The 23,455-nt window shown below is 42.9% G+C and overlaps 1 protein-coding gene across 1 annotated transcript; it reads right to left on the bottom strand.

Annotated features, from left to right (window-relative positions):
• Positions 1-3,815: 3,815 nt before the first annotated feature.
• CTH (cystathionine gamma-lyase) lies at positions 3,816-23,436 on the bottom strand. Its single transcript, XM_087733820.1, has 12 exons — positions 23,194-23,436; positions 21,462-21,543; positions 20,820-20,915; positions 17,735-17,844; positions 16,930-17,061; positions 14,873-14,930; positions 14,013-14,090; positions 12,658-12,810; positions 12,323-12,444; positions 10,413-10,465; positions 7,032-7,170; positions 3,816-4,550 (listed from the first exon to the last, which is right to left on the bottom strand). Exons 1-12 carry the CDS (start codon positions 23,353-23,355, stop codon positions 4,530-4,532), a joined length of 1,206 nt encoding a protein of 401 aa, XP_087589946.1. The 5' UTR covers positions 23,356-23,436; the 3' UTR covers positions 3,816-4,529.
• Positions 23,437-23,455: the final 19 nt, after the last annotated feature.

Raw genomic sequence — 23,455 nt, forward strand, 5'->3', positions numbered from 1 at the left:
GGCATCCCCACCATGCAGATTCGCAGCACATCGAATTCACAGGGCAAGGACCAGATCTGCAACACCAGGGCCAGATTTTGTGCGGGAGCTGCCACACCGCAGCACTTCCCCCCGACACCATTAAGCTGCCTTGCAGGCTGCAGTTTCTCTGAACAGGCACTGTTTAATTGGTCTTATTTCTAGGCTTAGCGCTATAAAATTATTTTTCAGGAAACAAATGTAATCTTTATTCAATACAAGTGTGATCTGGGCCTCAACATAAATAATTCCCTTTGAAGTGTAATGCAATCTGAATCCACATCTGCAAAATCTAATCAAAGGATGAAACGTGCCCTTTTAACTTCAGAAAGAATGTGATATGTGAAATGCATGATGGATCTGGAGTCAGCCCATGAGAGGGGGCAGATGGGATGACTCCAGGAAAGTCATAGAAAAAAGGGACATTTAGAGAAGATCTCAAAGGATTATCTTCTGTTCAGATGTATAATCAGCTTGTTGCATTCTCCTACCATTCACTTCAACATAAGGAGACCAGTTTCTGGCAGGTCCAATGTGAGGCCGCCCCCCAGTCACAGGGAGGACAACCTTATAGCCAACTTCATGCCGATATTGCATGTGTTAAGAAAATCACTGAAAAATGCATTGAGAATTTAGCTGCTGGCAGTTTCATCTGTCCTTTCCCCAAATAAATGGTATAAAGGAAATTAATGTCTGCAGAAGGCAGCAGCCGAAGAGTTAGAAAACACACAGGCTATTCATTTTGTGGTGGATATTCTTTTGATAGAAACCAGACACTCATGCCCCTTCACAAACAGCCGAAGACCAACTGTTCCCACACCAGGACCTGGAGCTCGTTGCACAACATAACGGCTGCATAGTTACTAGAAAAACATACGTATCTGACTTCCTATAGATTGGCTTTTACTAGCTGCTGATCTGGTGTAACCAGTAACCAACATTTTGGAGGAAGAAGAACTAAACTAAAAACCAAAATGTTGCACACAACACCCAGCAACCTTACTGAACCTGCCACAAGCTGCAGAGAGTGTCCTTCCTGGCCTGGAGAGGAAGGTGGCTCTGGCGGGGCCGACTGGTCCAGCAAAAAAGCAGATCTCCCCAACCCTCAAATCATAGCTCTTCAGAGGATCATCCATGCAAAGACAGCAGCTGTGGTTAACAAAGCACTCACATTTGTGTGCTAGACCTGGGAAAACCTCAGCAGAAGTAAGGATATCCTGATTGTAAAGCTGTTTTATGTAGCAACACTTAAAACTTTTTAACTCGATTGCAAGAAGATAAATACTTCCTGAGCTGGAGCAAGGCTGGAAGGGGTCAGCTCAGCCCCTGCTCCACCAAAATGAGCCACATCAAGACGGCAGGTTGTATCGGGACGGCAAGACCTGGCCCATCACCACCACCACTCCCTGCCCCAGGACTGGTTGGTGTTGATTTCTTGTCCCCTTCACAGCCCTGACCTGCAATTCAGCCTCCCCAGGCCTGGCTCTCCCCTTTCCACCCAGCTACGCACCAAGCGCAGGCATTACTTCAGTGTGGTAGCTCCTGTATTTGACATTTCAGTGAAATCTTATTTTGACATTTGTGATCTAATTTGGAAATGTTGATCAAGGACATTCAGATGAATAAAGAATAATGGAAAAATTACTTCTGGTTCCTGATCTCCTGAGATGGGGAAAAATGCAAGCTGCTCACCTTTTATTGCTTCACTCTGCACAAGCAGTTTCCAGTCCATCTGTCACCTAAGGATGCATACAGTCCCTGGGAAATTTGCATCTTCCCATCAATTCCTTGCAGATGCAGCCACATCTTTATGTTCAGTTTATCCTGTCTAAAACTGCCCATATTTATCACTCATTACATCCATGTTAGTGAAGACACTGCAAAAACTATCCAGACTGGGAACACAGAAATTAAATCAGATATTTAGTCAAAAAATGTTGTAACCACAAACATGAAAATTTAAGAGAGAGATTAATATGGAAGAGAAGATATTTTTTACTAGAGCGGGGAGAGTTACTAGCTCACACAATACAACCACAATGCCTTTCAGACTCTTCATCACCTTTTCAAAACTTAACAAGAGCTCCTCATTTTCATACCACCTACCAGCCTACATCCCCTATAGCATCTTACTGATTTTGCATGTGCTTTTATGATGTACTCTGCAATGCAGATAAGTAAATGAGGTGTTTGTTTGGTATACATACCTTCATCTCAGGTTTCCCAGGATTTAGTCATTCTAGATAATCAAGACTATTCTGTCTGTGTGTCAATATACATAATTGTTTGCTGCTCAGAAGGTACAGTGCCTAGACAGGTTGATAGGATTATCTTTGTACTCCATACTTCACATCGAAATGCTGTATTGATCCGGTATAGAAAGCACAGTCTTAACTTTAATTACAACAAATAGAAGTCTTTACCTATTTAAAGCACTGCCTCAGCTCAGCCGCTGTGCTGGGCCACACAATGCAAGCAGGGCTCTGCGGTTTTCTGTAAGCAGACACGTACAGGCACCCTCTGTGCTGGTTCCCCCCTCAGGGAGGGCAGACTGATGCACCGCGACACCTGTTCAGCATGTCCACACTACTACCACTACCATTGCTGTGCAAAGCACAGCCGCTCCATTGCTGACCTGCTTTATTGTCCCAAAACCAGGCCCTAGGATCTCAGCACGCTGCCTGCACCACAGGTGGCATCCCCTGCAGTCTCTGACCCATCTGATCCATCTGCTGCTGGATCTCCCTCGCCGTAGCCCCTTCCCACCCTCCAACTCAGCCGCCAGCCTCACTGATGTGCCACATACCTGCACAAATGCCAACACAGGTAATCTGGAGCTTGTCAAGGTTTTTAAAGCTGTACTCATAATTATATATGCAAAAACTTACTTGCTGAAGTCTTTCCACAGAAATTAACACTGATGTGCTGCTTATGCTTAGAGTCAAAAACAGATCTGGAGAGTACGGTAACAATATTTATCCTGTAGAAGTTAATAAAAAGCTACCTGCAATGTTTCACTTATATTACAGACAGGCTAACCAAGAATGACTCAGAATAACCGCTCTGAGACTAGATGAAATACACTCATTTCCATCTCGCGCGCAACTTCTGCCCCAGCCACGCAGAACCTCAATTCTCCTACAGCAACAGCAGACAACAGTTATCCCTGCTTGGGGTACCACCAGGGATCACGGCAACTGGCAGCCAGCTACAGCCCTCTCGTCTCACTTGCACATGTGTTAGGGTGTTCCGTACCATAATCTAAGGCAGCTTTTAGTCAGCAGGTGAGTGAAAGCCACTGAACTCGCATTTCATGCCAGCTCTCAATCTGAGAAAGAAACAAAACAAAAAGACACCCCCAGAAAGTCTAATTTTCATTTAGTGTGGGAAAGCTAAATGTTTTTACCAAGAAAGATCTGCGTAGTCAGTCTCGTAACAAATATCTGTAGTACTTGTGCGTCTTTCCTGGTTCTTCAGCAGAGATATTTAGATAAGGCGCAGGAAGTGGGCAGAAGGGCTGAGGTCTGCTCAGAGATGACACCTTGCAGGGCACTCAGACAGCTACCCACCACCCACCCCAAGCAAGCAGTGCCTTGAGGCACCTGAATACTCCTTGCCTGAATACTGCATGGTAAGTTGTTATACATTAGAATTTATATCTTTTTTTCTTGACAAAAGTAAAAACATCGATGGCATTGCTGTCCCATAGGAGAATTTGAACAAATCCAGGGTTATTTTATCACCTGATTTTGAATGCAAGTAGTATACGCAAATGTCAAAACAAGTAATACATCAGGGAAATTCAAAGTGTATTTTAATTAAAATTATTGCCATTCCAAATATAAATCAAATCATTACCACAATCAACATTACATGATTTTTTTTAAAAAGGGAAAGAATCTTCTTTAGAAAGTTACTATTGTTTACCAGGTATTGGATTTTGCTTCATTTTCAATACTCCATAAAATATCAACAGGTGAAAAAGCATTTAACCACATTTCCAACCTAATTAAAGAAAAAAAATCTAAGTTAAATCAACAGTTTTTAAGTTGGACTATCGGATTAGAAGATATGAGAAAAATTAACTGTGCATCCTGAGAAGCAGTAACAGAAACCAACCCTTTTGACCTAACACCCTTGCAGCACTAGCATGACAAATGAGAAACACTCATCTCCACTGAGAGAACGAGGATAATACTCCTGAGTGTGCATCATGGCTGTTCTCAAACACAACTTATTGACTCCATAAATCCAAAGCCAAAGGATTTCAATACAACAGAAATGAACCCACAGGAGAGCACAGGCTGTGTGCCACAGTGCACAGTCCATGTACAGCCAGACATCAGCAGAACAAACATAACACCACAAAGTGAGAGCTCCCCAGGAATCCAGCGTTGAACAGATTTCAATTCTCAAAAGCAAATCAAAGGAAAATCATTAGCAATTTGGCTTTCTATATGTCATCTTCTTTAGCCATTTCAACGTTCGATTCCAAGTTCTGGTTTTAAACATCAAGCCTCATGGTCTGCAAACTGCAATGAGAAGGAAAAATGAGAGATAATTATGCTATACACCTATATCAATCCTGCACTTTTTTTTTCTTTTCATAAATAAGATACATTTTAGCATTAGATTATCTTCATGCTCTGTGCTGGCATATAGAAATACATGCAGTTACTGTTGCTAATTTTCCCTATCACCAAACAAAACAAAACAAAAAAGAGAGAGAGAGAAATAGAGGGACAAAAAATTTCCTGTCTGTGCAGTACATCAAACTACTATACCTCTGCTACAATTGCTGCAGGACTCAAATTTATACTTTACCTACCAATACCACCATGTTCTTTTACACAGACAAAACTCTGTATTTCAAACACCTTTATTTTTTTAATTCTTTTTTGCAATGCAGGTGCCTGCAGGGATGCAGAGGTGGCAGAGGAGAAGAAGGTAGTGCTGAACCTAGTTCTGCATTGGCCATTGACTTGGAGCCGATTCAAGGTCCACCAAAGACTGTGAACTCTGTCCTCAGTGTTGCTAGGACTACTGAGGAGTCACCAAATCTGCAGAATTCCCACTCAAAGAAAGCAAACAGACAAACCAACAAGAGTTATGGTGCTCCTACAGTACGAAAGTACAAGCTGGGAGAAGGGAAGAAGGAAACTTGTGCTTTTTTAGTGTGGTTATTTATTAAACTTTATTCCAATACTTACTGAAGCCCCTCTTAAGCATGTGCCTTGCTGCAGTCCTTGGTTTGTCTCCTTCTCTTTGACCCCCTTGCCCACCCCATGGCATGGCAGAGAGCGTGCCGCTCTGATGAAACATTTTCACTGCCTGGTAGCAACATGTCTAATACCTACATTTTTCTGTGTGGGAGCAACATGTGATCAAGTGGATACAAACAGGTTAGGAGTACGTTTAGATTTTGTAAATCAAAGTTTTTGACTATCCAGGAATGAAGCTCTATATCAGGCAAACAGGATACTTGAGAAAGGAACCTAAAATTGTCAAGTCAGAATAACAAATTTTATGGATGGGACTGTGTAACAGTAGTTGGCAGTTCCTGAGAACAAAAACTAGAGCTTGCAACAAGATTTAAAGATCTAGTAAGCGTCCTTGAGCAGTGGATATCCTGAGATCTCCAACAGCATTTGAAAGGACTGGCTGGTGCTTTGCTTGCAGCCATCCCATACCTCTGGGCTCTGTTTGTTGCCCGCCAGGATCAAGAGGAAATTCTACTTCCTCTCTCCAACACATAATTATGCTTATGAAGGTTGGAGGGATTTTAGTCTTCCATTAAAGTTCTGGAAAACAGACAAAATTACAGGTTGAGGCAGAGTGCCTGGGTAGGCTTAAGGCATCTGGTTCACATGCCTTGCTCACACATTCAGATCTAAAGCTGCCACGAGATTTCACATCAAGAGGAATTCTCCTGCATACCCGCAGGTCAGGGACCTCCTTCTGGGAAAAAGAAAGGACCTTTCACATGACGCAATCTGCTTCCTAGGATCATCTGGGAAACTCAGCTAACAAGTTATCTGCAACTGCAGAAACCAAAGACATTGGCGATGCCCTTGATAAGTCACAGTGTGATAAATACACGGTACAGTACGACATAGCATATTCTGCAATGAAATACTGGTACATCAAACTGCAAGTCTGCAGCCACCAAACAGGATCCATCAGACTGATGTACCAGTTCAAAGCCAAGTGCCCATAATTCATATTTTCCAGTTATGACTAATCCTTTCCAGTTAAAAAAGAAAAAAGTGATTAAAAAAGCTTGGAAAAACCCCCATTATTCCTTCAGTCACAGCATTAGCTGACCCAAAGCATAGCACAAAGCTGTGTAGGACCAAAATACAATATGCATTTAACTGGCCTCTCCCCTGCACATATGCATGTGTGTATACTCATACATAACACATATACACCTCATGAACTTTAGGAAACCTGCCTTGAGAAGAAAAGACATGATATGGAATCACATTACTTACCATGTGTTAAGAACAACTTCAGTCTATTGTCTGAAATACAGAACTATGGGTAGAGGAGTAGAAGTAGTACTTGTAAAGGAAGCAGCGTTAGTCAAACATTGGACTTACCGTCTGGTAGAAGCTCTTTTCTTGAAGCCCCTTAATATATTTCAACCCTCCCTAAAACTATGACATGAAAAATCTGAAGCACACACTAAGCACTTCAATGCCTATATGAGAGCCTCTCCTCAGCCTGACTTCAACGGCTATCCCTGTCACTCGCATGCCAGGGACAACCCATCTGCTATAGGAATTCATGTGAATTCAAATCATGACTGACAAGGACTGTAAACCTCGCTGCGAAGAGAAACATAATAACAAAAGCTTTAAAACCCTACACACACTCTGCAAGGTATGCTTCTGTGCAGTTTAAAAATTACGTGAGGTAAGAATTACCAGCAGCCAGTTTAGTGAGAAAGGCAGAGGACTAGAGGGGAAATTATTTTTAGAGTGACAGCACTAAGGTAACAACCCACTTACTGCAGCTTTCAGAGCCTGGTCTAAGTCTTCCAGTAAATCTTCTTCATCTTCCAAACCAACTGACAGGCGGATTAATGTATCACTGATTCCAAGAGCTTCTCTATCTTCTTTAGGCACTGAAGAGTGAGTCATGATGGCCCTGGAGGAAAAAAAATAGCCTTTTTTCTAAGAAGTGTTTACTTTTGTCAGTAAGAACCAAACAAATTGGTTTCCTGCCAGCATCCCCTGAAATTCCATAATGACTTTACACCTTTTGTGTACCACTTGCTGGTTAACCCACAGATGGAAAGAGATCCCATCATCAGTAATTGTAAATTACACGAACTGCAGGTAAGTCAGTGACTTGTATCTCCCAGCATTTCAATACAGTATTTCCAAGCTACAGATGATGAATAAGAAGTCGGTACTTAGCAATCTGGAAAAGAAAAAGGCGGTGAAAAAATCCTATTCCTCTTCCTTCCAGTTTTGTTTTGTTTTGGTTTTTTTCCCCTGAAAAAACATATCTAAAAGCTCTACTTTAAGCATGTGGAGAAACAGCTATAGTATACAATCTCCAGTATAAAATCTCCATTTTTTTTTTTTAACTTCTGTTTTCTCAGATCACTTGTCAAACTGTACCACTTACATTGAAGAGTTTATTCTCTCCAGCTATGGAGGACATAGGTAAGAAGCTATTTCCCCCATATGCTCAGTCACTCACATCCACCAGTTAGCAATTAGCTTTCAACTCCTTGACTGTTTTAAGATTTGCTGTTACTCTAAAATGAGCAACTGAAATGATTTAGCATATCAGTTTAGTCATAACTTTCTATGTATCTTTTTGAAAAGCAGATTGAATTGAAGTAAAATCATCTAATTCCACAAAAATCCTATTTTTAGCCCTTTAACTTAGACAGGGGCAACTAAGTATTACTAAAATCCCCACAAAATTTACCTGACATGGAGACAGATGCAGTTCAGTGTAGCATACCGAACATGCCCTCTTGTGTAAGCAGGCAGAACGGCAGATCTTTTTCCTCAACAGTGTGACCAAATCTGGTCAATACTACTTATTCAAACACATGCTGATTTCTTGGATTTGTTATCATAGCAACAAATTGCGGCTCAGTCTCCAGTTAAAACCAGGAAGCGTGGAAATTCTTTCATCATTGCATTCTTGCATTCACAAAAGTCACCCTCGTTTCTGGAGTAACCACTGGGTTTTGTGCTATATGACATACTATCCTTGAATCTCAATTGTACGCAAAATATCTTAGCTTTGTGTACTAGAAAATTTTAGAACTCCCACCAAAATAGAGCAGAAACTTTTTTGTTACTCTGCAGCTTTTTTAAGACTTTTAAGATGAAGAATTATTCCAAAATGTCGGCAGTCAAGCAGGTGAGGTAGAAGGCCAGCTTGGGTGAGTAGGGATCTTCTTCTAGAACTACGGCGAAAAAAGAAAATGTATGGCCAGTGGAAGCAAGGTCAGGCGACATGGGAAGACTACAGAGATGCTGTTCGCCACTGTAGGGAGGAAATTCACGCGGCCAAAGCTCAATTAGAGCTGAAGCTGGCCAGTACTGTGAGGGATAATAAAAAGGGTTTTTAAAAACGTTAATAGCAAAAGGCAGGCCAGAAATAACATTGGCCCGTTACTTGATGAGCATGGTCAACTCACAAACAGGGGCATAGACAAAGCAGAGACGTTTAATGCTTTCTTCGCCTCGGTCTTCCAACACTGATGATGGGCTCTGGGATCCCCAGAGCCCTGGGCTAGAGAACCATGACTGTGAGAATGATAAACTCCCAACCAACCCCGAACTTGTGCGGGACTTGCTGCTCCAGCTGGATCCCTATAAGTCAATGGGGCCCAATGGGATTCATCTAAGGGTACTTAAAGAGCTGGCTGATGTCATAGTGAGACCTCTCTCAATGATTTTTCAATGATCTTGAGAATCTGGAGAGGTCCCAGTTGACTGGAAGCTGGCAAATGTTTTCCCAATCTTCAAGAAGGGCAACAGGGATGACCCCGATAACTACAGGCCTGTCAGTCTCACCTCTGTGCCTGGCAAAATTATGGAGATTTTTCTGGGAGTTATTGAAAATAACACCTGAAAGACAACAGTCATTGGTCCCAGCTAGCATGGGTTTGTGAGGGGAAAGTCCTGCTTATCAAAATTCTTTCTTTCTATGACAAGGTTACCCACCTAGTTGACCAAAGGAAGCCAGTCGATGTAATCTTTTTGGATTTCAGTAAAGCTTTTGATACTGTCTTTCACAGTATCCTCCTGGACAAAACATCCAGCATACAGCTGGATGAACACATAATGCAATGGGTGAGCAATTGGCTGACAGGTCGGGCTCAAAGGGTTATAGTAAATGGGGTTACATCAGGCTGGTGACCAGTCACTAGTGGGATTCCACAGGGGTACATCTTAGGGCCAGTGCTCTTCAGTATCTTCATGAATGACTTGGATGCAGGACTTGAAGGACTACTATCTAAGTTTGCTGATGACACAAAATTGGGAGGAGCTGTTGACATTCTCAAGGGCAGAGAGGTCCTGCAGAGAGATCTAGACAAATTAGAGAGCTGGGCAATCACCAACCGTATGAAGTTTAACAAGGGCAAGTGCCGGATTTTGCACCTGGGACGTGGCAACCCTGGATGTACATACAGATTGGGGAACAAGAGGCTGGAGAGCAGCCCCGCGGAGAGGGATCTGGGGGTTCTGGTTGATGGCAAGTTGAACATGAGCCAACAGTGTGCCCTGGCAGCCAAGAGGGCCAACCATGTCCTGGGGTGCATTAAGCACTGTATTGCTAGCCAGTCGAGGGAGTGATTGTCCCGCTCTACCCTGCAATGGTGCGGCCTCATCTTGAGTACTGTGTGCAGTTTTGGGCACCACAGTATAAAAAGGATATGAAGCTACTAGAGAGTGTCTAGAGGAGAGGCACGAAGATGGTGAAGGGTTTAGAGGGGAAGCCGTATGAGGAGCGGATGAAGTCACTTGGTCTGTTCAGCCTGGAGAAGAGGAGATTGAGGGGAGACCTCATTGAGGTCTACAGCCTCCTCACAAGGGGAAGAGGAGGGGCAGGCGCTGATCTCTTCTTCCTGGTGACCAATGATAGAACCTGAGGGAACGGCAGGAAGATATGCCAGAAGAGGTTTAGCTTGGATATTAGGAAAAGGTTCTTCACCCAGAACATGGTGGAGCACTGGAACAGGCTCCCCAGGGAAGTAGTCACGGTGCCAAGCCTGACAATATTCAAGAAGCATTTGGACAACGCCCTCAGACATATGGGGTGAATTTGGGTGTTGTCTTATGCAGGGTCAGGAGTTGGACTCGATGATCCTTGTGGGTCTCTTTCAACTCAGGACATTCTATGATTCTATGACTTACGGATGCTCTGCTAGGCTTTCATATCCTCCCAGACTCTCAGCCAGTGCAAAAACCTACAGGAAAAATTAAACAGAAGTCAACATAAGAAGTGTAAGTTTATGAATGCTTAGAAAGAGACAGTTATGAAAAAGCAATGTTTAGTGGTTGGGGTTTTTTTTCTAAGTTTTTCTATAACTTTTATATTATGAAAGGTATTAGCTGTAATTAGGGAAAAAAGCATACATTTAGCAGCTAAGAGCTATTAAGATTTAGAATAGACCTGTCCTATAAAGGCTCTGAAGAGATCCTGATGCAAAACTGAAATAACTCAGGAGTAGTTCCTACAATGCAATGCATGGGCAGCAATGGAGGAAGAGCAGAAGGGAAAATGTACAACATGAGGGAGCAGGTTCTGCCTGGGCACCACCAGAGTCTTCATTCTGTTCAGAGGAAGGATAGAGCAAACAAAATTTTTTTTGCTTGAAACAAAATTTTGTTTGCCTGAACAAAATAAGAGTCAGACCTCAAAAATTTCAGTTAAGGTTGAAGAGATTATATCCTATCCTTACATACTCTCAGCATCACTCATAAATGTTCAGGTTTAACACCTATGCTTTTCAGGCTGGCAAATAGCAGACTTGATGGGGAAAAAACCCAAACATTTAAGATTCTCCTCATAAGACTGAATAGATTTTTTTCACTCATTGCTTGGATCTGATGGTTAGTTTAGTATTTTGAAAACCAGCCTAAATTTTTCAGTGCCTAACAGGACTAGTGTTTGTGAAATGCTTAGTGTTAGTTAGGGTTTTTTTTAGCACTGCTCTTTGAATTATGGACATATATTCCTGGAAGACAAAAAGGCTCTCTAGAGACCCAACTGCATTCAAACACGGATTCACGATTTGTCTTTTGTGAATGCCCTCAACATTTCTCTCCAGCCCTCGTTGCTCATACTGACTTTTTTTTTTACTTTAAAAAAAATACAACTAAACCTATCAACCAAAGAATCCTCTTTTCAGCCTGAAAGAATTCTCTTTTCAGCCTGGTTTAAGGAAATGGCTGTACTTCTGTACCAACCTAGTGACAAACTGATGGTTATCCAAGTCAAAGGGATGAAGTGAATATACTCATAAGGGACTACTTCTGCAACGTACTCTCTGATGCTTTTTGTCAAAGCTGGTAGATCTCCTGTGCCAGGATTAAATGCTGTCTCTCATGTGAAAAGATATTTTGTGGGAAAATAATATTTTTAGTAAATTCGTTTTCAGTTGATGATATTAGCTGGCAAGTAAGAAGGATATGAGGAGAAGGAAGTTCTAATTTACCTTTTTCAGTTATTACTGATTTGTTTTTCCAAGAACAAAACAGCAAAAACACAAGAGCAGGATGCAAATTAACCAGAGATCAAGACTAGTAAACACATTAAAGAGTACAGACAGAATTAATACATTGCAAAGACAAAAGCAAAAGCCTACAGTTTAGGTAAAATAAACAACTATCGTCCAAGCTGAGGGACTCCCTCTTTGCTTCAAGACTCATGTCTTTTCTCAATAGATTTTTCTCCTGATGAGTACTTTGAAATATTACAACAGTATTACACCAGCCACAGCTTCTCTGCTTTCAAACACTACAGGTATTTTTGCAAAAGGCTGGTATGCAGGCCCTTTATTAGAAGCAATGCCTGGGCTAATTGGATATACTACACCCTATGGTGTAAACAAATACTTCAAATGAGCTAAGGCATCCTTTTCCTCCCTCTCATTAGCCTCCCATTTACAAATAATCTATTATTTAGAGATGGTTACTTTCAGAGCTTTGCAAGTACAGAGAAAGACTCTCCCCACCTCAAGAAAAACCACTTCCTTCCATTATCACCCTCAGAAGGACAGGCTGAAGCCCCTCTAAGGTAGTGCGTATTTACCATCGTTTACCTTTAAATTCTTGAGAAAGGTAGCAGCATGTTTGAGATTTCCTTTAATGTAAAAGGTTACCATCCCAGGACAACCAGTACACTGCCGTTTGATCAACTCATGCTGAGGGTGTGAAGGCAAGCCTGAAATTTGTAGAAGTTGCTTTAAGTTAATTACCATCACTTCAAAGGGTAAAGCAGCTCACCCTCAGCTATGTAGAAATAGTCCACTGCCAAGGTGGACACCTAAGACAGAGTCACCAAATGCGAAGGGTGCACAAACAACACGTAGTATTACAGTACCCAAATCCAGCCTCATTCTAAGACCTCACCTGCTCTGAAGTCTTGCCAACCTACCTGGGAAAATGACTTTCTCCACCCGGGAATCTGACTCAAGGAACTGAGCAACAGCTAATGCGTTGTGGAAATGTTGTTTCATCCGGATTTGTAGTGTCTTCAAACCACGATTGCACATGTAACAGTCAAAGGCAGATGGAACAGCTCCAAGAGCTACAGAAATGGAAACAAAATTCCACATAAAACAAAGGGATTTTTTTTTAGTAAAACTAAATACAGTCCCAATTTTCAAAATTTCTAAAGCTAGAACAAGACAAATGGAAAGACATGTGATGCAATCTGTCTTCTTCATCTCACACACGTGGGAAGCCAATTAATGAGCTGAATTAACAAGCTGAAGACTCAAGGATTAAATTTATTAGACATAATATACCTTTACTCCTTCTGTTGTAGACAGGAGGCAGACAGAACACTGTACAGGAATTTATTCATTACAATTACGAGGCAGTAAAATTGTTAAAATCAACCTATATACAAAAATTCTGCATTAGGCATATCCTCTGATGTGTGAATGAGTTTAAAAAAACCCAGATGTACTTGATATGAGTTAGATGAAATTAAATAAATGTGTAATTTAAAGGTTTGTATCCCTCTTCATGTACAAAGTCAAGTGAACATAGGAAACAATTGTGCTCCTTCTGCCATGGTCTTAACTGTACCCTAAAGAAACACTTTGTAAGCAGTCATGCCCCATGTAACTGCAGGTGCTGCACCTGGGAGACAGACTGCAGCCGCTCTGCATCTGATGCTTTCAGGACGTGCCACATCTCCTGCCTCTGCGCATGACGCACAGAGCACAGGCAGAGCTCTCCATGCCGCACCAGCGCGTGGCTCCGGGAAGCACGCTTGAATGAGGCTCCGCAGCTCAGTCCTCCCACAGAAGCAGCGGGGCACACACTTCTCAGGAAAGGAGGGATAGAGGGGAATTGCAGTCCTGCAGTGAAGACTGCTGCCTGCATTCAAGCACCTGCCACCAGACAATTCACCCCACTCACCAGCCCCTGGTGAACAAATGTTGAACAACCCACACTGCTCTCAGCATTTTTCTAGAAGAAGTTAGGAAGTGGAGACCAGTGTCATCAACTTTATTTGAGAGAGAAGGCACAGAGGCATACTGAAAGCTATCATGTTTGCATAAGGCCACCCTATGTACCAGTGAAAGGCAGGGAAGAGAATTCAGGTTTCCTACATCTGTGTTACCGCTTTCCCTGCAATTTACACTTCTGCACATTTAAATGCCTGAGCTACATCTCTAGATAGATTTCACACTTGTGTGCCTGCAACATGGTTCCCATTACGAGCTGGTATATTTGAATATGATTCTTTTTAAGGTATTTCCTACATTGACTACTTACAGTTTTGTAAGAATTTGAGCCTTTCGTAGAGATCATCACAGTTCACTGAAACAAGTCCCATTACAACATCACTATGCCCTAAAAATGCAAGGAGAAGACAAGAACAGAATCAGCCACTCCATCTGCTCCAGGGTTCTGCCTCAGTCTTGGTGCTAATAGAGTCCCATTTTTGTGAAACACTGGGTTCCTTCTCATTGCTACAGCTGTCCTTCCTGTGCAGCACATGAATCATAATGCAGATTTCAGCTTTTTCTAAAGCTCTAGTCAGCAGTGTGCTCTGCCCTGTGCTGCATGCCCCCAGACACTTCCCAAGCCCGCCACTGCTAACTGCCAGAAAGCAGGACACTGTACAGGAATCAGGTATGTCCTGCTGAACAGCACCAGGCTGCTGTCTTAGCAAGAGTGAACACCAGCTAGAAAACTTCCACTTCTATCTGCACCACCAGGGACACATGGTTACAACACAGCGACAGTCATGTTAGCTCCAGGTCCGGGCTATTTGGGAAACAACACAGTGAATGTGCTTTCGGACAGGCTCCAACACAGCTGTATGAAACCTCCTTTGAATCTTAATATAATTTCTGGCTGCTACCTTCTACTGAAGCCACTTACTTTGTTGTAGTCAAATTAAAGCCAACATGGCTATAAACACCTATAGGTCTATTACCTGAAGTCAGGTCAATATTCCTTCTCCCAGGGATAGTTCAGGAGCTATGAAGACTAATGGTCTATTCAATGGTCCATCTCCTCTAACGGTTCATCTAAGAATTACTGGCAGATGCATTAGCTTTTGTGAACTGCCTGCAGCCAGAATGGCTTTTAAATTGCCAGCCTGAGTTGTGTTGAACTCACATACTTACCATTCATGTATTTGGTTGCAGAATACATACAAATATCAGCCCCCAGAGATAAAGGACGCTGAAATGAAATGAAAATAATAGGTCCGATTAAAGCTTGTGTGCACTCTGGTTCATTTCAGGCTATCCAGAAAGGCTGTGATCCAACAGAGAAAATACCAATAGGTGGAGAAGCTAAAAAACCCACAAAAACTTAATGCCTTAAACGCAAAAACCTGAGAACGAAGATAGATAGAATACGTGGCAAAAACAATAATACAGGAAAGCACTCTGAATTCAAGATAAGCACAATAAAAAGAACCCACAATAAAATGTGATTTAAAAGCACTGGTCTAATTCCCACTGGCTTCAGGGAGAGGAGTGATTGAATACATCTGACATACAGCCCATTCATATTTGTGGAAAAAAAAAAAAAAAAGTTATATCGCTTAGCTGAGGCAGGGATAAGTAATGGTATTTACTCTAAAGTGTATTTCCTTAGAAAATGAAGATCTCAACACAGTCTGCAAAGCAAAAAAATTGCATTGGTTTCTAGATATCAGTATTAGTGATACTGCACCAAAAGAACAACTGAAAACCTGAAGAAAGTGCAAAGGGTTTTGTTTGCCAGGTCTCTCTTCCCTAACCTCCCAGCTTTCTTCCCAGAAGCCTTTTTAAGGTAAGGCGAACTGAGATGTTGATGGGCAAGAAGTAATGAAAAATATATTTTTTTTAATCAGTCCCTAAGTAAAAGACTTTGCACATAATATAAATATATTATAAAGACTGAAGAGTATCAATATGTTAAAGGGTAACAAAGCAAGCAGATTTAGAATAAAAGACTGCTGCTGTCAGATTAAACACGGACATCTATTCAAGGAACATGGACAATGTGCATTTCCAATGCACAGCCAGGAGAACGGCAGCATAAACACCAGTGCCTTTTACATTCAATATTGCTATATAAATCACTCTAAAATTATGATCTTCTTAGTACAGTCTATCAGCAGCAGCCCGGAGGGGTTTAAAGACATTACCTATTATGCTTACTAGAATTAATCATTACAACTGACTTTCTCTTAGCACCAGGCCAACAAAAGATATATTAACTAGCTCATTTATCCAGATGCTCACTTTCCTTCTTTCACACACGTCTTTCTGAAGTAATATATGTTGCAGGGGTGGTAAAATCACCAAGTCTTTGGTATGTACAAGACAAACACAAGTGCTGCTTTAGCTAAGCGTTAACACTTTATGTAAAGCTCTCTTAATTTATAAAGATCTCAGTACCCTTAACAAAACCAAAGACACCTTGCCTTTTGCACTCATTAAAAAATTTTACTTTAGACATAAAATACAAGGGATTAGCTTGGTCTCCTGGGAAATATACATGAATATTTCTATCCCATGTTAAGATGAACAAGACTTCCAAAGCATTTTTAGAACTTAAGAAATTCTTCACTTCATGTATTCTAGTTATAAAACCAGAAAAGTTATGCCAGTGGTTCGATATCAAAATTACAAACTTCTAAGCTACACATTTACCAAAATATTGAAGAAAAAGATAACTTGAATGTCTCAAAGAAAGATTTAACAAAGTTTGCTTGTTTTAACTTTTTCTTCCACTACCTTTTTTACAATATCAAGTGGTTCGGAACAGATCATAAACAGCATATGCAAAAGAATTGGTATAAAAAGGCCAAAGTTAGAAAACAGGACACTTTTTAATAGGTCTGTTAAAATTTCCATCAGTGAGAACTAAAAAACATGATTTCTGAATGACAGAGAAGCCATTCTCCCAATGGCTTACCTGACTTGTCTTGATTCAGTGTGTTTACCTGACTGCTGAGCTATATTGGTTTGCTGGTATCATACTGGTATATGGCTAGCTATAAAATACTTTGCATACCATCTTTACTAATGTAAACAGCAGCAGTACATGGGTTGTATTTAGAAACAGAATGGGTAATTTTACAATGCATAGATCAAAACTAGAGTTCCTTGGTGGCGCTTTCATTTTAAAAATGTATCTTTGAATACACTGAAATAATGGAGTAATTGTAAACAAACAATGGGCTTACCTGGAAATATGCAGACATAAAAGTGTTGTCTACCACAAGAAGAACATCTTTATGCTTATGTACTACATCTGCACAGGCCTGAATGTCAATGACCTTCAGTGTGGGGTTTGTGGGCGTTTCAATCCAAACGAGCTGCAGTAATTCAACAACACAAAACATCAGTTTAGAGATTTTACAATGCTGGTGATGATACATGTGTAAGTCATAAGTGCTTTTAAACGCTAACTCGTTGAGTGTCAGCTTCTCAGACAGGTTTGCAGAGTGGAAATAAGAAAGTGTCCTTACTGAAGAAAGGCAAGGTTTCTTGGGAGAGGTAATATTCTCCACAAAAACAACTGATACAGGGGAAGAACATCAAAGCTTTTGAAAACTTAAGTGCATCACATCTGAAGGAGGCCTGACATAGCCAGGACAAAGTCTTTACACCCCAAAGTTTGTAGGCCTTTTCCAGCTGAATTATCTTCCACTAGAGTGGGGGATTATCCGCTCCAGTGCCATGGAGCACCTCCTCCTCCTCTGACCTTGGTGCTCCCTCTGCTGTTTCTTACCTTTCCCCTCCTCCTCTCTCTCTCTCTCCCCCCAGTGTTTTTTGCCCTTCTTAAAACGTTTTCAAAAAGGCACCACAAACGTCACCACGTGGCCTGCAGAGGGAATGTGTTGGAGCCAGCTGTGCCCCAACCTGTCCCTGCAGAGGCCACCCCTGCAGCCCCCTCTGCTTGACACATACACCCAATATAACAAGAGCAAGAACAAAATTATTTAATGACATCAAGCAAGTAAGTTCAGCAATTTCCCTTGCCCCTACCTTGGTCTCTGGTGTAATTGCAGCTTCCAGGCATTCCGTTTTTGTGCAGTCGACAAAAACTACATTCAAACCCATTTTCATGGCTACGTTCCTGAAATATCTGTTTGTGCCTAAAAAAATACCAAACAAAACCAAACCAAACAAAACAAAAAATCAGAGACACAAAATGAAACAACTTCCTTAACTTTCCTTGACTGATCTCCAGCCTCCTGAATGCATCCACAGAAAGTCAGGAGGGTACAGTTCTATGCTCTACACCATAAACGGCACATTAGTATTTTTTTATTTCTAAAAAGTTTAAAGATTGCTGTAGTTTTAAACATCATGGAAAAGTAGTAATGGGAATATGGAATCAAAGTGATTTATGAAGTACTTTCAGTGAATAGCTGTTCGGGTTTTTTTTAATCAGAAAATTATATAGACTCCTTTTAGTTTGCCTGCTTCTAACTTTTCCTCCAGCCCTTTGCCATGCACAAGCTAGCAGTTCCCGGTTTTATATCTTCTTTCCCCCAACCTACTTTTAATAACTTTTTCCACCACATATTTTCAAACTCTTTTTTTCTATTTAATAAGCTTAATTGAGAATCTGGGAGAATAATGATCAAGGGGAAGACTCCAGCTACTGTGTTTCTTATCATGCCATTAAATAAACATGTAGCGAGGAACATAAAAAAGTGATTATTTCCTTCCTTTCTGTCTTTGAAGCCTTTCATTGGAAAGATTAAAAGAAGAAACCAGAAGCAACCAGTTGATCACTAGATGTGCAACCAGCTGATCACTAGATGTGCAACATATTGACTATCTGGCAACACTGCCTGGATTAAAAATTAATTCGTTAGGTCTTTCTGCCAAGGTTATTCAACATTTACTCACTTACGCAGAACAGTAGTTTGCCATCTAGCCATAGGCATAGTACATGCAGGGTATGATTCTGTGTGCTGAACGCTACATCTGAATGATTTTTTTTTTAAGGAAACACTTTTATTTCTACAATAAGCTATATATTATAATCTCTCTTGTGCTGTAATAAGTTTATTCAAGCATGGGAAATTTTCATATAGGCTGTCAACTCTACAAATACAAACCACAGAAAAGTTGCTTTATAGTAGTCTTACATTTAATAATAGCACACCACAAAAAAACTTAGATGGAAATGAGAGGTTACACTGCAAGTAGCCCTTTTAAGAAGTTACAGCAATGGCTCAGAATTCAGAGGTGTCAACTACCTACAGCTCCTCCTCACGCCTCCCAAAACTCAGCGTCTCTTAAACACATCCCAGGCAATACGCTTTCCAGCATGGCCCAAGAGCTTTTAATTTTCTTTTACTGTTTTTCTGACAACTTTGAATACTGCAGACTCATTTGAATTAGCAAGCGCAGCACTGCTTTCCTATCCAACGAGGCTTTTTACAAAAAATGCACTAAAAGCTTACCGAAGCTAGTGCACCCTCGGGGGGAGCACGGACACGTGCCAGCACTCGCTACCCAGTGACTCAAAGGTTGCTGTTACAGGGCTGAAGTATGAAAGGCTGCACAGGACAAGCATGGTGGAGGAGTAAACCCCACACGGCAAAAAGAAGTCAGCACAGGCAACAGCGAGGAAGTGGCTGACAAAGGATCAGGCTGCAGCGTGCAAGAACACGAGCAGGAAGGATGACTACGAACAGCCAGAAGAGCACAGCCTAGGAGAAAAGCAAGCAGGGACTTAGGGCACAAGGAGCCTCTAATATCCGAGGGAAGAATGAAGGCGCTAAACACACAGTGGCCACAGCGGCCAGTGGCAGATCTGCAGAGGTACCCTGTTGTGGGGTGTGAACTCTACTGAATAAGGCAGTCTGTGGGGAAGCTGGTGTCTTTACAACAGAAGTATGAAAAAAATTCAGGCAAGAAACAATGAAATTAATCTCTGCAGAAACCACCACAGGCTGAGGCTTTAATGAGCAGGTGAACTGGTTTTGCTTGAAAAATACACCTATGGGCCTTTCTGAAGTGAGGAACTGATAATACACTTTGGCCAAATGACTTCGGTTTACCAAGTTCTGTGGTGGGAGGGCCGCGAATTAAAGGAGCAGATTGTGAGTAGGGTTTCTGCTGTCTTCACTCTACTTGGCTCCAGATGTACTTTGGAGAAAAGCTATCTGGCATAACAGAACTAAGACATTAAAAACAAATGTGTGTATTTATATTTGATATGCACAAGCATATAGAACTGACTGCCAAACAGTAATCACTCTTAGCAATGGGAAAGGTGATAACTCTTGCTAAAAGGTTTTCCAGCTATTGCTTAGAAAAACGCTACCTGTTGCTGGCCTCTCTAACCTTCCTTTGAAAACAAAACAGATTTCACCTCTTTGTGCTAAGGCCTTGAAGCAGACGGAGGGAGACAAGCTTTGCTGATCAGTGAAACACATGAGCTGGGCGCTAAGGACACCGACTGTCACAGCTTATCCTAGCAGACTTCCATGCTACAGACTTCTGGGTGGCATCAACCTTTTGAAGGACTTCAGCAGAGGTGGATGAACTCTGTTTGTTCCTAGGGAGTTTCTTGGAAGAATGGATCAAAAAAACAAAACCCACGCACAATCAAAACCTAATAGTGGGCTGCATCATCACTGAACCATTCAGAAGACATGGGCGTAACAGATGGCAGTTGTGCTTTCAGGGAAGATGACAGGATAGTTGTCTGAAACAGACCAGACAAAATGCTGGTTGGTAAAGGGTCAAACCTAGGAAAGGAATAGTAGAAATACCAGAAGCTGGAAAGCTGTGTTACATTGGACTGCAGGGGGTCCTGCTCTGCAAACAAATCTGTGCAAGGCTAGGACATTGCTATTTTCCCCTCATTCAAGCATATATTACTAGTTAGCTATATTTTTTAAACCTCCATGTTGTGCCACAGAATCTTTCAGAGTTTGAATTTCTAACACCAAAATCAGACAGGAGTGTTCTGTGTTCTCATGAAGTGAAAAGGCTTTAAAGAAAAGTAAGGTCCCATGTGGGAAATTCAGAAAGTTCACGAGAACCACAAATAGGTACATTTAATCATTTGCACGATGAAGATCAAAAACACTTGTGCTTTACATACCTCCATAGACATCATCCATGCAGATAATTGTATCCCCTGCCTTTAACAGGTGAGTAATATTCAAAGTAGCAGCTAAGCCAGAAGCATAAGCTAAACCTAAAACAGAAAAGAATAAGTGGCTGTATTTTAATGTGATACAACCTTGTCAAACTTGCCTTCGCTTTCCTCACTTTGCTTTTAGAAGGAACCTGTTCTGTCACTCTCACTTATGCTATCTCACTCGTTAAGTGGATTCAGTAAAAGCAGCAGCCTGATTTTACACAGGGTGGAACCCTGGATGAACACGGGTAACGCAGTCTGATAACAGCTGCTGTGGGGCTCCTACTCCCCACTGCATTCAGTGCTGCTGCACAAGGACTCATTCAGTTTAGCTTAGGCATCAAATGCAGCGAGAGGAAGCAAAGTCACTATGGAAAGTCCAATGATTGAGCTGGACTTTCCTGAATGATAAGCGTTGGACTCTTTTTCATACCACGAAGCAGCTCTTGCCCATAACCAGTAGTCAGCAGCTGTGAAAGCCTTGCTGTGATACAACGGCTCCTGACAACTCCGTGTCCTTCCTCCCCAAGTTATGCCTACTGTAGACACTGTCAGGAGACGCACATGTTGACATCTTGCTTGAGAAACCTATTATTTGCTTACAGTATTTAGCTCCATCTAGCACTGCCACAGCCTTCTCCAGGCAGTTTCGGGTAGGGTTTCCACTCCGGCTGTATTCATAACCCTATTGTGAAAACAAGAAAAAAATATAGCTTGAGACAGCACAGAGAAAGCTTTGTACAATAATAGTCCTAGGTTGCTTAAAAAGTCCTCCCTTTCAACACTGAGGTTATGCATTCACCTCCTCCAAGAACAGCAGGCTGGTTTTCTGGCTACGTACACAACATCCAATTGAGCGTCTCCAACCTGAAAATGGTTTCTGCCGGGGGAAGTATCGTACTGCTAGCCACACTATCCTACTTTTTCCCAGATATACATCTCTTGTCACCGTTGGAGAAAAGGCCTTGGTCTGACACAGTCCACTCATTCTTATGTTATCAGCAAGAATGCGTCCCATCTCCACGACACTCTGCTTGAAAGATGCCACAGGGCACTAGCCAGTGCCAACCTGTACTCATCAAAAGTTCTTGAAAGCTCAAACATTTCCCTGGCATGCAATCAGGCCAAGTTTCACACTTCAGTGCAACAGCTTTTATGTGAATACTGAGAAAATTTAACAAGAAAAAAAATACTCATGCATGCATGGATGCACTTGTTACAGAGAGAACCTGGCTAAGCATCCTGGTATTTGCGTACTTTCAGGATTTCTGTTTAATGACAACTTCATCATATTCAGGAATCTGGCAGACCGCTCTCACGGAGCTTCCGGCAAGAACGTGGCCACTCTATCATCAGTATGTGAATACAGCAGCATGTGACTCCTTCTTCTGTGGTCTTCTTCAACACAGCTACCTACTTACAAGCATTCACAATTTTAGTCTGTGTAAGTGATTTTGTGTGGAATCAAAGATCACAAGGCAAATTCCTGTTGCCCAACCAGCACACTGAGACGTTCAGACCTCGGGTTTGGAACAAATACTTATTTATGAGTTGCAAATTTGTGTCATTTCCCTTGTACATGCACGGTAGCAATCAGAAACCTCATGACAGTTCAACACAAACGCTTCCAGTACTTTCTACAGTACATCCACAAAATACTGAAATATTAGTTCGGTCTGGAAGGACAACTGAAGCAGCCTCTTACATAACCTGTGTAAATGACAAAATGTATTCTGCCCGGGCCCAGCGGCACTGCTATCACACAGTCTTCAAGAAAGCCCCCAGCTGCACGCAAACCACCTGGGCAAGGCCCGAAGCTTCCCGCGGTTGGCAGCTTCCTGCACCGAACGCCACGCTCGCCGCGGAGCGGAGGCTGCCGGGGCCGAAGAGCGCTGGGTGCTGCCTTTCGTGCCGCTTTCGCACTGACCATCACCCTAACTGTGCCCTCCAGCCCACTGCGGCACAACCGTCTCTTCCAGTGGGAAAAAGATGGTTGGGTTTTGTTTTTCAGGAGCTAGCACGAGGGAAGATATTTCTACGCGCTGCAAACTGGGAGCCCCTCCTCCCCTCCCCGGGGCCTGCCGTCTCCCCGGGCCCCCCCCGGCCGGCCAGCACCTCCCGTGGCAGCCCGCCGGGCCGGGCCACGCCGGGCCGCGGGCCCTCGCGATGTCCCCGGCCGCGCCGCCAGGCCCCGTCCGAGCGCGACGTCTTTGACCCCAGACCCCGGCGGCGCCCCGGAGCCCCCCGTGCGGGCGGGGCGGGGCGGGCCGTGCCGGGCCGGGCCGTGCCGGTAGGGACAAGCCCGCCTCGGGGCTCCGCCGGCGGCCGCACTCACCGCGTGCTGTCCGGGAGCCCGCTGCTTGAAGGTGGTGGAGAGGCAGATGGGCGGCACCACGGCGGCCGAGCGCCACTGCTCGGGCTCCTGCCCGGCGTGGATGGCCTGCGTGGCGAAGTGCGCGAACGGCGGCAGGAAGCCCCGCGCCCCGCCGCGCTCCATGGCCCGGCTCCGACTGCTGCCGCCGCCGCCGCCACAGGCGCCGCCGCTGCCGCCTCCCCGCCTCGAGGGGCGCGGCGCGGGCGGGACCTCTCCGCCGTCC

This window comes from Nipponia nippon, unplaced genomic scaffold (assembly GCF_047370975.1).
Source record: "Nipponia nippon isolate SJK-2023a ecotype South Korea unplaced genomic scaffold, ASM4737097v1 scaffold_5, whole genome shotgun sequence".
NCBI lineage: Eukaryota > Metazoa > Chordata > Aves > Pelecaniformes > Threskiornithidae > Nipponia > Nipponia nippon.